General features: G+C 65.8%; 5 protein-coding genes across 5 annotated transcripts in view; 2 read left to right on the plus strand and 3 right to left on the minus strand.

Annotated features, from left to right (window-relative positions):
- PFL1_01878 (uncharacterized protein) overlaps positions 1–2,059 on the minus strand; it is a gene marked incomplete at both ends in the record, with an annotated part of 2,974 nt that extends 915 nt beyond the window's left edge. The window contains 2 exons of the mRNA XM_007879390.1: positions 30–1,171; positions 1,588–2,059. Of these exons, the coding sequence (XP_007877581.1) occupies positions 30–1,171; positions 1,588–2,059 (1,614 nt within the window). The remainder of the gene's footprint in view (positions 1–29; positions 1,172–1,587) is intronic.
- A 634-nt stretch (positions 2,060–2,693) lies between these two features.
- PFL1_01879 (uncharacterized protein) lies at positions 2,694–5,301 on the plus strand (the record flags this gene model as incomplete). Its single annotated transcript, XM_007879391.1, has 2 exons — positions 2,694–4,806; positions 4,946–5,301. 2 exons carry the CDS (start codon positions 2,694–2,696, stop codon positions 5,299–5,301), a joined length of 2,469 nt encoding a protein of 822 aa, XP_007877582.1.
- Positions 5,302–5,476: 175 nt separating this feature from the next.
- PFL1_01880 (uncharacterized protein) lies at positions 5,477–7,595 on the minus strand (the record flags this gene model as incomplete). The annotated part of the gene is made up of 4 exons (XM_007879392.1): positions 5,477–5,627; positions 5,733–6,156; positions 6,274–7,237; positions 7,344–7,595. 4 exons carry the CDS (start codon positions 7,593–7,595, stop codon positions 5,477–5,479), a joined length of 1,791 nt encoding a protein of 596 aa, XP_007877583.1.
- A 514-nt stretch (positions 7,596–8,109) lies between these two features.
- On the minus strand, positions 8,110–9,014 carry PFL1_01881 (uncharacterized protein; the record flags this gene model as incomplete). Its single annotated transcript, XM_007879393.1, has 2 exons — positions 8,110–8,496; positions 8,598–9,014. The coding sequence occupies 2 exons, from the start codon at positions 9,012–9,014 to the stop codon at positions 8,110–8,112; spliced, it is 804 nt and encodes a 267-aa protein (XP_007877584.1).
- A 699-nt stretch (positions 9,015–9,713) lies between these two features.
- PFL1_01882 (uncharacterized protein) lies at positions 9,714–12,392 on the plus strand (the record flags this gene model as incomplete). The annotated part of the gene is made up of 2 exons (XM_007879394.1): positions 9,714–10,577; positions 10,671–12,392. The coding sequence occupies 2 exons, from the start codon at positions 9,714–9,716 to the stop codon at positions 12,390–12,392; spliced, it is 2,586 nt and encodes an 861-aa protein (XP_007877585.1).
- Positions 12,393–12,897: the final 505 nt, after the last annotated feature.

Raw genomic sequence — 12,897 nt, forward strand, 5'->3', positions numbered from 1 at the left:
CCGCTCGCCGCGCGGCTGAGCAGGCCCACCTTTTGCAGCGTGAGCAGTAGCGCGAGGTACTGGTAGCCGTACGTCTGGAGGATCTCGCGCTTGACAAATTCGAGGTTCTTGGCCTTGATACCACCCGCGCCTGGCCCAACGATGCTGCTGAGGCACAGCAGTCGCAGCACGGCCACGAGGCTCCTCTCCTCGTTGACCATGTCCTCGATGCCCTGCTGCTGCGCGTTCATGTCGAGCCCGGCGACGAGGTTCTGCTGGATCTCGAGCATGCGGTTGAACTCTTCGCGGCCGGTGAACTGCATGATCTTCTCCGTCAGGCCCGTATGGAGCCTCAGCGAGGCGTGCTCGTTCTGCAGCCCGCCGAGCTTGCCGACGAATGCGCGGATCTGTGAGACAGTCTTGGCCTGGTGGCGACCCTCGTAGTCCTCGTTGAGCCGCTTGGCGGCGCGATGCAGCTTCTCGCCGACGACGGCAAAGTTGAGGTCGCGGATCTCGGCAAAGAGGAGGTCGGTGGTGCTGTCGAGGCGGTGCTTGCGCTTCTTGGGCGCCGACGTCATCTGCAGCGGCGTGCCGCTCCCGGAGGGTTGCGAGGGGTGGGGCGGCGCGGGCTGGTTGGTGCCTGTCAGCAGCGCCGGGTCGACCTCGACGTGGGCGTTGCGGATGCCGACGACCTCGTCGACCAGGCCCTCGTAGGTGAGCTGGGTGCAGAGGGGCGTGGCGAGGTCGACGGATCGGTCGATGATGATGAGGCTGTCGATCGACGTCGAAGGCGTGGTGAGCGAAGGGTTGGTGGGGTCCGAGGCGAGGTGCTCGCGGCGCTGCCGGATCAAGAGGTCGGCGAGCCTCCTGGCGAGGTTGCCCTTGCCAATGATGCGCGGAAAGAGGCCGTAGGCGTGCTGCATCGTCATGAGCGCCTGGGCCGAGCGGAAGATGGACGTGTGGTCGCCGTCGGCGTAGATGCGCTTCCACGCCGTGTCCTCCTCGAGGCTGATCACGTCCTTTTCCAGCGGCACAAACTCGAGGCCGAAGTCGAGCAGCGATATGTCCGAGAGGACGGCCTCGCGGTCGAGAAACTGCAGGCAGGGCTCTGTCCGGTGCGGCACAAATGTGACGGTGTAGGTGTGCTGAAGGGGCGACGAGGGTCGGGCGGCGCGGTCGGCCCGGATGTGTTCTTGGTCGGGACGAGGGTAGCGGGAAGCAGACGCGTCAGCTGGGCGTCCGAGCGCGGCATAATGACTTCGCGAGGAAAGGAGAGTGTGCCCGTGCGACGATGCGCCCGCCCGTCGTAGGCCGGGTCGAGGCTCGCGGGGAGTCCGACGGCCGACGAGCTGTGCAGAGCAGCGACGGGCAGAGGAGCATCGCAGCAGGGTGGCCGGGTACTAAAAATCCCGGCCAGATGGTCGATCTTCGGACATAGACTGACCCGATCCTCGATTGTGCGTGTGGCAGGCGCCGCCGCTCGACGCGGCCGAGCAGCGGCGCGGTGCGCTTCGAGGAACGGGCTAATTGAGTCCGCGTGTAGAAAGGGCGGGATGTGAGGAGGGCACGGCAGAGGAAGGGGGTGGGTCGGCGCGGCAGGCGACTTACCAGCAATGGCCGACATCCATCGTATCTCTGGTCGGCAGATGTAGACGACGGAGCGTGTGGGCGCGTTGATGGCCTTGAGGGAGTAAGGGTGTCCGTGTGCGTTGACCGATGCTGCTGCTGCTGCTGCTGCTGCGGACGCGGAGGTCGACGTCTTTGGTACAAAGGCGGGTGAATGGTTTTCGAGCCAGAACATGCGTTCGACGCCGTGGTGCTTGAGGCTCTGCACGTCTGCGACGAGGCCGAGGGGTCCTGCGAGAGAGGGATCGAGGATGAGGGTTTTTGCCTCCTTTATCGAGTCGAGAGTGGAGAGGAGGCCGCGCTTTGCGAGGTCTGTGAGGATTGAGGTCTCGAGGCCGTCCCAAGGGGATGGGAGGGGAGCGTCGGTGGCGGCTGCTGCTGCTGCGGCCTGCGGGTCTGGCGACGAGGTGGCGCTAGCATGGCGGCTGGCCGAAGGTGCGACGGCGGCAGCCATGGTGGGCTTTCGAGGATGAAGAAGACGGGAGTTTGAGGTGATGGAATGACGAGAGAGAAGAGAAGAGAAGTGACGCCAAGATCGACAGCCGCGTCGAGGCAGGAGGCAGGCCGGCTCAAGGAGCGTCAGCCGCCCCCAAAGGCGCAATCCCCCAAAGTAGTCGGGTAGCGGCCAGGCCTGTGCGCAGAGGACCCTGCCTGTCAAACCGAGAGAGTAGTGTCAGACTCGGACGAGAGGAGCCCCTCGCAACCAACACTTTCCACCCTCGCCGCTTTTCTCTGGCCAGCAGGTGGTTGGTTGGCCTGCCAGCCAGCGCCAGCCAGCTCTCAGAGGGCAGACCACCGTCTCTTCTTCGTGACTCCATCCCCCCTCCCCCTCCTCCTCCTCTCGCTCCTCACCAACCCGTGCCGGCCCGTCTGACTCCCTCATCACCACCGCCATCCCTCTCTCTCGGAAACCCTCCTTCTATCATCCTACACGGCGGCGGCGGCGCATGTCACTGTGCTTATATACATCCTCGTCCCTCTCTCTTCGCCGCATCGTACCCCTATCCCTCTCTGTCTCCCGCTCCCTCGCCCGCTCCTCACCCCACCGCACCCAGAATCGCACCATCGCACTATCGTCACCTGCCACCATGGCCGCCGCACCCGACGCCTCGTCCTCTTCCACGCCCACCCGCGTCGCACAGCCGCAATGGCAAGTGCCCGCAAAGGCCGTCCCAGAGCCCCAGCTCAAGGTCTACAACAGCCTCACACGCACAAAGACGCCCTTTGTGCCCACAAAAGGTCGCTCCGTCGCCTGGTACAACTGCGGGCCCACCGTATACGACGCTAGCCACATGGGACACGCGAGAAACTACGTCACTCAGGACATTATCCGCCGCATCCTCCGAGACTACCTCGCCTACGACGTCCACTTTGTCATGAACATCACCGACATCGACGACAAAATCATTGTCCGCGCCAGGCAGGCTCACCTCGTAAAGACGTTCCGCGCACAGCATCCCACCCTCTCCCAACCCCTCCTCCAGACCGTCCAGGAGGCCTGGTCCGCCTACTTTGCAAAGAACGTCGAGCAGTTTGCGCCCCCGCTCCCGCCCCAGGAGCGACAGGGCGGCCTCGCCGCCACCGCGGAAAAGGCTAGGGCGGGCGAGGCCGGCTTCGAGGAGGTCGCGCGCCTCAGGCAGGATGCCGCATGGCTCAAGCAGGCCTCGGAAAAGGAGCCCAAGTTCGCCATGTGGTTCGCCGCCCTCGAAAAGTCGAGAAACGCCCAGATCGCCGCAGCAATGGCCCTCGGCGCCGGCGACGCCTCGAAACAGCAGGCAAAGGACCTGATCGACGCCTCCGAAGACGTCCTCAGCCTCCACCTCGACAAGGCGCTCGGCCACACCGTCACCGACCCTGCCGTCTTCCGCGACCTGGCCGCCTTCTGGGAGGCCGAGTTCTTCAACGACATGAAGCGCCTCCACGTCGAGCCGCCCACCACCCTCACCCGCGTCAGCGAGTACGTGCCCGAGATTGTCGCCTTCGTCGAGCGCATCGTCGCCAACGGCTACGGCTACGCCGAGGGCGCCGACGAGGGCAAGAAGAATGTCTGGTTCGACACGCGCGCCTTTGACGGCGCAAAGGCCCGCGGCGACGTCGACGGCGACTTCTGCCACAGCTACGCCAAGCTGCAGCCGTGGTCCAAGGGCAACAAGGAGCTGCTCGAGGAGGGCGAGGGGTCGCTCTCGACATCGGCCGCCGCCACCGTCGGCAAGCGCGCCGCCTCGGACTTTGCGCTGTGGAAGTCGTCCAAGCCCGGCGAGCCCGCGTGGCCGTCGCCGTGGGGGCCCGGTCGGCCGGGCTGGCACATCGAGTGCTCGGTCATGGCGAGCGAAGTGCTGGGCACCACGATGGACGTCCACTCGGGCGGCGTCGACCTCATGTTCCCGCACCACGACAACGAGATTGCCCAGAGCGAGGCCCACCACGACTGCCGCCAGTGGGTAAACTACTTCCTCCATACGGGCCACCTGCACATCGAGGGCCTCAAGATGTCCAAGTCGCTCAAAAACTTCATCTCGATCGACGAGGCCCTCGAGCGCTTCACGGCGCGGCAGCTGCGCATGAGCTTCCTGCTGCAGCCGTGGAGCTCGCGCATGGACTTCAAGGCGAGCGCGCTCGGCGAGGTCAAGAACGCCGAGAGCACGTTCAACAACTTCTTCGCCGGCGTCCGCGCCAAGGCGTCGGAGCGGCGCGCGCTTGGTGCCGCCTACTCGGACGGGCAGCACCACTACGAGCAGGCCGAAAAGGCGCTCATGGCCTCGCTCGACGAGGCGCAGCGCGCGTTCCGCGAGGCCATGTGCGACTCGTTTGACACGCCGCGGGGCATGGAGGTGCTGCTGGACCTCGTCAGCAAGGCCAACGTGTACGAAAAGAGCAAGGCTAGGCGGACCGACGTCAACGTCGGCGTCCTCGAGGCCGTGGCGCGCTACGTGGGCGACATGCTCAAGATGCTCGGCCTCGGCGAAGGGCCAGCGGCCAGTGACGCGCTCGGCTGGGGCGACGCCGCGTCGGGCGAGGGCGCAGGCGCCGCCGACCGCGACGAGGTGCTGATGCCCTACCTGCGCGTGCTCAGCTCGTTCCGCGACAGCATCCGCCAGCTCGCCCGCAGCGGCGCGTCGGCCGGCGACATCCTCAAGCTCGCCGACGCGCTGCGCGACAATGACCTGGTCGACCTCGGCGTCGCGCTCGAGGACACTGAGGGTGGGTTGCGCTGCCGATCCAAGTCCGACCCCAATGCTGCCCCAACGGACTGGATGAGCTGACCACGCCCCCTTTTTCTCGTCCTGACAAACTTCCTTTGCCCTTCCTGTCCGCCCCGCTCTCCCCTACCTACCTGCAGATGGCAAGGCGCTCGTCAAGCTAGTACCCGCCGAGCAGCTAAGGGCCGCCAAGGCGGAGCGGGAACAAGCAGCGGCGGAAAAGCAGGCGCGCAAGGCGGCCGCGGCCGAGCAGGCGCGGCTCAAGCGGCTCGAGAACCTCGAGCGGGGACGTATCGCGCCCACCGACCTCTTCCGACCGCCGCACGTCGGCGATGCCGAATTCACGGCGTGGGACGAGCGCGGCCTGCCCACCCTCGATGGCGAGGGCAAGGAACTGGCAAAGAAGAGGAGGAAGAACCTCGAAAAGGACTGGGACAAGCAGTCGAAGCTCCACCGCGACTTTTTGGAGGCCAGGGAAAAGGGCGAGATTCAGTAGCCGTGTACGTGCGCAGTATAGCGCCACACTGGCTTTGTGTCGTCGTAGACGTTTCCTTAGGTATTCATCCTTGGAGGATGGCAAATCGAGAGCGGTCTCTTTAGAGATATGACGACTGAGGGGAGGGGTTATTCGGGTCTATCGTGCGCTGCAATGGTGTGGGCATGGTGGTAGGTTACGCGACGACCTTGATCCGCGCGGCCTTTTTGATGTCGTCGGGCGAGATGCTGGCGATCTCGTCGATGAGGGCCGGGATGAAGGATCCCGGTCCCCGGACGTCGGGACGGGCGGCGGCCTGTTCGGATGCGATGGTCATGCTCAGCAGGCTGGGTGCCGAGGAGGGAGGGGAGCGAGAGAGGGAGGGGGAAAGGGTCAGTAAACTCTGCAACCGTGTTGAGAGGTGGGGGAGGCAAGGGGTTCCTGCGACTTACGCCATCAAGGCACCGACGAATAGATCCTCCTGGTGGTTGACCATCAGTTTCCCCAGCCCGCCCCCACTCTCCCCATCCTCTGGCGATGCAGCATCGACAGCGACGCGGGGATGGACACAAGAGGCGAGCGCAACGGCGAGCATGACGCCCAGGGCGCAGCCGCTCCCCGTGATCCTGCCGAGCAGCTCGTGCCCATTATCGCAGGCCACGACGCGCTGCCCATCCGAGAGGTAGTCCGTCTTGCCGCTCAGCAGCACCAGGCACCGCTCCCGCGAGGCAAGGGTGCGCACCAGGGCGACGGGATCCGACAGCTGTCCGGACCCCGAATCCACGCCTCGCGCGGCCACTTCGGCGCTGCCCGAGATCGATGACAGCTCCGCGGCGTTGCCCTTCAGCAGCGTGACTTGCGTGTGGTTGAGGATCTCTGTGCGAGCGCGATTGGTTCCAGGGTAGGGCGAAGAAAAGAAAGACGGGGAACGGGGTCACGAGCTGTTCCGTGCAACGGCGGCTCAAAGACGGCTGCATCCCCTGGCCCACTCACCGTTGACGACCTCCTTTCGGAAATTCGTCGCACCGCATCCAACAGGGTCGAGGACGACGGGCTTGCCGCCACGGTTGGCCGCCGCGCCCGCCACCTTCATGCCGGCACGGCTGGGCGGGCCAATGGTGCCAATGTTGAGCACGAGCCCGCCGACGGCGCCGCTCAGCTCCTCGGCCTCTTCGGCCTCGTGGCTCATGATGGGGCTCGCGGAAAAGGCGAGCGCGATGTTGGCCGAGAGCGTCGACGACACGTGCGACGTGATCGTCTGGATCAGCGGCGGACCCGTGGGCGAGCTCCGCAGCGTCGAGAGGAGCGAGGCGGCGCGGTCGACGTAGAACGCTGCGTCTGTCGGCGATGAGGGCGGAAGCAGGGACGGGTGCGGCGCAAAGGCGGAATAGAGCAGGGCCGAGCCCGACTCCGACGGCAACGAGGACGACGAGCGGGATGCGGCGAGACCGAGCTTGAAGCGCGACACAATCTCGCCCAGCTCCCGCGCGGCGACGTCCGAGTCGACCCTGGCGACAATGGCCGAGATGACGGCGATGCCGTCGGGGGCGTTGGTCGACGAGGTGGCGCCAAACAGGGTCCTGGCCGCCGTCTTTTGGTTGAGGCCGCCGATGAGGACGCAGGGCATCCTCGTCTCGGACCCGCCACCGCTGGCGCCGGCGCCCAGGACCTCGACGATCTCGCGTGCGCCCCTTGGTCCGATGACCTTGTCGGCGGTGATGCCCTTTTTGGACTGGGTGCCGTAGCACGGTCCGACGCCGGCGTAGTCTGCGCCAGATCGCTTGGCGTCGAGGGCCTGCTGGACGCTCTTGACCGAGATGCCAAGGAGGCGGTTTGGGCCGAGGAGGCGACGCGCCTGGGCGACGGGGATGTCGTCCTGCCCGATGTGCAGGCCGACACGCGCCGGCAGCGAGAGGGCGACGGTGAGGTTGTCGTTGATGAGCATCGTGACGTTGTACTGGCGCGCCGGGAAGGGGAGAAGGAGGGGTCGAGTAGACGTGTGTGCGGGTTAGCAGCAGGCCAGTCGGTGCGGCAGGGGTTGGCAGTCGGCGAGCAGCACAAACCTTGTCGCAGATGTCGAGGGCCCTCTTTGCGATTTCGAGAAAGTGGCCCGTCTCTGCATCCTTTTCTCGGATCTGAACCATGCCGACGTGGCCGTCTCGGAGGGAGCGCTCGAGGCTGTCGAAGAAGTCCACACCCGGAGGGAGCAGCTCGCGTCCCGTGACGAGGTAGACCGAGTAGTCCAACTTGCTCCTGTCGAGCGGCACTTCGTCGTTGGCGGCGGCATTGCCGCGAGTGGGTGGTTGCGTCGACATGGCGGCGAGGCAAGGTGGTTTAGCGGGTAAGCCGAGGTGGTGGTCGAGAGGCGAGCAGAGGGAGAGGCGAGCAGAGGGAGAGGCGAGGCCAGGGACACCACCTGGCCAGATCTTCTCAGCGTGCTTCGGCCTGCCCCCCAAACTCGAGCGGGGAAATCGCACGTCAGCCTGGCTTGCCCTTCGGCATAAAGCCGAGCGAAACCCAGACCGCGCGCCCAAACCTCGGCCCCAACCTCCACCTCGCCCGCCGCGGCCAACGAAACGATCCTCGACGGCATCGTCCCGACTCCCTGCCACCACCATCCTGGCTTCGACGATTTGCCAGCCCATTCAACGCACACACACATACACACCAACACGGACAGCCCCAACGTGCAAACTGCAGCTCCGCAACGACCTACTCGTTTTGCGGCATCGTTTGGCATACACGGCGACCTCTACAGCATCACTCTCTCTCTCTCCGCACACAGTCGGCCGCCTCGCCTCGCCTCGCCTCGCCTCGCTGCCCGCCGCCTCACTTGGGCAGGTACCGGATGCCCGTCCGCGGGCAGCCATTGTCCTTGGCCAGCGGCGCCGTCTGCACAAACGCATCCGCGCTCGTGCTGCGCCCCTCTGTGAAAAAGTAATACCACGCCTCGTTGAGGTTGGCGCCGCGGCACCGGAACGACGCGCCGTGGCCGTATTTTGCCTCGACGGCCGCCTGCAGCTCGGCCAGCGCGTACGTCTTGGTCGCGCTCGGGACGATGCCCGCCTCGGCCAGCGCGTCGTACGTCGAGTACCGCCGGTGCAGCTCCGTCGCCGTACGGAAAAAGTCGACCACCTCCTGGTTGGGCGTGTAGGCCTCGTAGCACGACGGCACCAGCGTCGACACGCACGTACCGTGCTTGTTCCACTCGTGCGACTGCCAGCCCAGCAAGCCCGGCAGAGACGTGGGGAGGTGAGGTGCTCAGCCGCAACGCACAGCAGCGCGAGTCGCCAGCCGGTCTCGCCCGCCCCACTCACCCAGAACGAGTTGTCGTTGCCCCGGATGTCCAGCCAGTACTGGTTCATGTAGTCGAGCACATCGGTGGCATTGGCCCCGCGCAAGATGCCCGCAATGTCGCCATGGTTGCGGCTCGAGTCACACGACGCATCATAGCCCCCAGAACATCGATCGGGCCAGACGCCGTGTAGAGTCCAGACGTCATCGGGGCCCGTTGCGGGGCTGTAGTCCCAGAAGTTGGTGAGGAGGAGGAGGCCGCCGGGCGTGTTGGTCTGGCACGGGTCGGTCGAGCAGCCAGAGCAGCTGAGGCACGACGCCGGGCGCGCCTGGAGCGGGTCGGCCTTGAAGGGCAGCTGCGCGGCGGCGGCGGCGGTCGAGGCGGCGAGGCAGAGACCGAGCAGCAGCGCACCGAGGGCCAAGGCGGCGCTGCGGGTCATGGTCTGGTCGGGTCGGGTCGGGTCGTCGTCGAGGGGTAAAGACGCTTCTGGGTGACAGCTTGCTTGAAGGAGAGAAGGGTGAGGGTTGAAACTAGCTGACGATAATGGTGATAGTTGCAAAGGGAGTGGGTGTGTAGGTGGTGGTGGTGGTGCGAGTGAGCGGGGGTGGTGCTGATAAGACTCGCCAACGAGGGGCCGGCGAGGAGAGCAGGCTGGGGCTGGCCAAGAGGCTCGAGCAGACAAGCAAGCAAGCAAGCAAGCAAGGGCCAACGTGCACGGCAAGCCTAGCCGACAAGGTTGCTCACGGGGGCTCGGGCTAGGCCAGGCCAGGCTGATTGCAGGCGAGGCGGAGGGGCCTCGGCCTCCACCCGCTTGCTTGCTTGCTTGCCTGGCCCGGCCCCTGACCGACGGCGGGCTGCCCGAGTTGCCGCCCGCTGCTCCCCCGCAATTTCCAGCCAAGCGCTCGCACGTGAGGCGACCCGCCAAAGGGCGCGGCAGCCGACAGCCAGCCCAGGCCAGGCAGGTGTTGATTTTCGGGCGTGGGCGAAGTGTTGGTCTCGGCCCTCGCCCTCTCCCTCTCCCTCTCACGCGCACCCACACACTCTCGCAGCGCTCGACCTCGACCACGATCTCGACATCAGCCTTTGATTCATCGCACCGCGTGCACCGTCCACGCCCAACCACCACCCTCCGACCGACATGCCGGCCAAGATGGACGCCTTCACGGGCGACCTTTCGCTGCGCTACTTTGTCGACAGCGGCGGCGGCGGGCAGGACGACGACTCGCCATCAGCCGGAGCAGCAGCCCGGCGCACTCCACAGAGCAGCAGCCGACGCCAGCTCAGCTGTCGAAAGAAGGCAACCGTCCCGGCCTCGCCCGGCTTCAACGTTCCGGCTCTGTCGGCCGACGATAGCGCACTGATGGACACCAGCCTCGGCGACGTCTCCAATACCCTCACCAAATCACCCGCCAAGGCCACCAACGCCTCCTCGAACTCGTCGCCCAGGAAGAGCGCGAGGCAGCCGCCAAGGACAGGCGCATCGCCGCTCAAGAACTTCTACTTCACCACCGACCTGCGCCGGATATCAGAGGTGCCCACCGCCACGCCGGGAGATGACACCTTCCTCGTCGACCTCGATACCAGCGAACTCGAGCGCCTTGCCGCCTGGGAGACAGCTCAGCTGGATCAGAATGCGCTAAAGTCAAGCACGGCGAGCAGCAGCGGCGACGGCTCGAAGTCGAGCTCCTTACGCCCCTCCCGATCTAAGCTGTCGGAGCTGTCCAGCCTGCAAGAAGACTCGGCGGAGCACGAGAATATCGCCCCCTTTGTCCAGCTTGGCCGAGGTCGAAGCCGCAGCAGGAGCCCCAGAAAGGCCAGGCCGTCTGCTGCCCTGCCGTCGAGGGAGGATGTCGAGCCGATTCCTGAAGTCATCCAGCCCGTCCCGGAGCCTGCATCGACGCAGCCGATCCTGACGTCTTCGGCCCAGGCCGCGAAAAGACCTGCCGCAGAAGATGTTGCCGGTCCGCCAACGAAGGCGTCAAAGAAAGCGTCGCTGATCTCCGTAGGTGCCAACAGGCAATATTTTCGAGCTTCTCGGGCGGCGGCTGATTCCCTTGTCCCTGCCCTGCCCGCGTTGCACCTCTCCGATCCCCAGAAACCACCTTCGCAGGGCACGGCTAGCGTCACTCAGTCGTCCGTCAAGACATCTCGCAGCTCAGTGCCCCGGAAACCGTCTTCGTCTCGCGAAGCATCGAGACTCGCCTCTTCGTCATCGTCAGACGCTCTTTCGAGCTCGATCTTCTCTTCGGACAAGGACGTGGGTGGCAGTGGGCCCATGCCGACTTCGGCGGCGCTGGAGCCGACGCTTGCACCCTCTGCTGGCGACGAAAAGCAGCGTGCTTCGGTCTCGCCAAAGAGAAGGATTGCAAAGGCGCAGTCGCGGCAGCCTTCTACTTCGCCCACCAAGCTACCCACCAGGCGCGGCTCGAGGGTCTCGCTGGTCGCCGCCGCAGAGCCGCGCGAGGAGCGGCGCAGACGGCTGGGCCTCAGCACGAAGAGCAAGGAAGAGCTAGCGTCAAGCGCAGTGCCGATCGAGATGCCAGCCGAGGCTGCCGTTGAAGCGGCAGCTACATCGCCGGACCCAAGATCGCTGCTGCCGTCGACGCCACCCCTGACGCAGTCGGAGGACGGCCAGGTTGAGATTCCCGTAACGCCCAGTGAGCAGCAGCCCGAGGTTCAGACTCTGGCCGAACAACAGCGACGCTCTCCACCTGCCGAGGCTGTGCCTCCATCCCAGGAAGCTCCTGCAGCCAGTCGGACAACGAGGCGGCGATCTGCGCGACTCAGCCTCAAGGGAGAGAGCTCACCGCGAGATCCGACGGGGGCGCCAGCGACGGAGCCGAAGCCGTTCAAGCCCAAGGCGACGACCAGGAAGCCGTTGCGGCCATCTCTGACCATCCCGACGACGGCCGTGGCAAAGAAAGAGGCTGCCGTGCAGAGGAGCGCCGTCGCCCAGGCTCGCAAGGCGGCGTCCGCGGCACCCTCCGTCACAGCCAGGATTCCGGCAGTGACAGGCCGGAAGGTGCAAGCCACGCCGCCAGTTGCCCCGAGTCAGAGCGCAACCAGCGACAAGGACTCGACTGGCGCGAGCGCATCCAGCGCTGCCCCTGGGGGCCGCGTCCTGCGGAACCGCAAGTCGCTGGTGGCCCCACCGGCAGTCCCGACGACGGTCATCGGCGGCAAGTTCCGGCAGATGGCCAACGGCGAGCTGGTGCCCATCACGTCGCTGGAAGCGGCCGGTTTCCAGCTCTCGACGGACGCACGAGGAGCGCAGCACGCCACGATCGCCCGGCAGCGCCTCGAAAAGCAGGAAGAGGAGCGGAAGCGAAAGGCGGCGTACAAGGCGAACCCGATCCCCGAATGGATGCGGAAGCGCAAGCAGGAGCTGGAGAGGGAGGAAGAAGAGCGGCTGCAAGCCGAGCTGGAAGAGGCGCGGCAGCAGGAGCTGACCAGGCAAAAGAAGAAGAGGGTGGCGGCGTCGTCGCTGGCGGCGGACCGCGGTGCGAGGTCTCCAAAGAAGCAAAAGACGGTGGCAGTGCCGTTCGTGTCCAGCGTCGATGCGAGGCTGGCCGAGAGACAGAGGTGGGAAGACAAGAGGCGGCGCAAGGAAGCGCTCATCGAGGCCGAGCGCGAAAAGGCGAGGAGGGAGAGGGAAGCCAAGGAGGAAGAGGAGTACAGGGAGGCACGCAAGAGGACCGTCGTCAAGGCCAACCCGCTGCCCGGCTACCTCAACTACGCCGTCAGCAACGCGGCGGCAAGCTCCGAGACGCAGACGCAGCAGACGAGGTCTTCGGCCAGGACCCGACGCAGCGACTGAGGGCGTCGTCGCTTGATCGCCTCTCCCGATGGCCAGTTCTACCAGCATCGCCTGATGATACCCAAGCCCGGTTCCTCTTGACGAACCCCATCGATACCTCTTCACTCACTCTGCGGCCGTGCGGGTAGCAGCGCAGCCGCCGCATGTGTGCCGGTGCCGTCTGAGCGAAGCTCTCCAGGACAGAGGAGCGCGACGTGGATTGCCGTGGGCGGATAGGGGTTGGCGGGGCGGCCAGCAGGCCATCGGCTCGACCCGAGCCAGCGGGGTGGGAAGGGTCGGCTGGCTGGCCGAACGGCGACAGCGCCGATGGCCGGGGCTCGCCTCCACTTTTTTTGGTCTCGATCTCGGGGCGGTGCTTCGGCTTCCCTCCCGACGACCATCACCCATCCGCACCGCCCACTTGTCATATCGCCTGCTTCTGCTTCCGGCCATCGCCATCGGCACCTCTCGAATCTCTCTCAGCTCTCGCAGCTCTCCATCTGCCTTCGATCTCTTCACCTACTTC

Source organism: Pseudozyma flocculosa (genome assembly GCF_000417875.1).
Source record: "Pseudozyma flocculosa PF-1 unplaced genomic scaffold scaffold00005, whole genome shotgun sequence".
NCBI classification, from domain to species: Eukaryota; Fungi; Basidiomycota; class Ustilaginomycetes; order Ustilaginales; family Ustilaginaceae; genus Pseudozyma; species Pseudozyma flocculosa.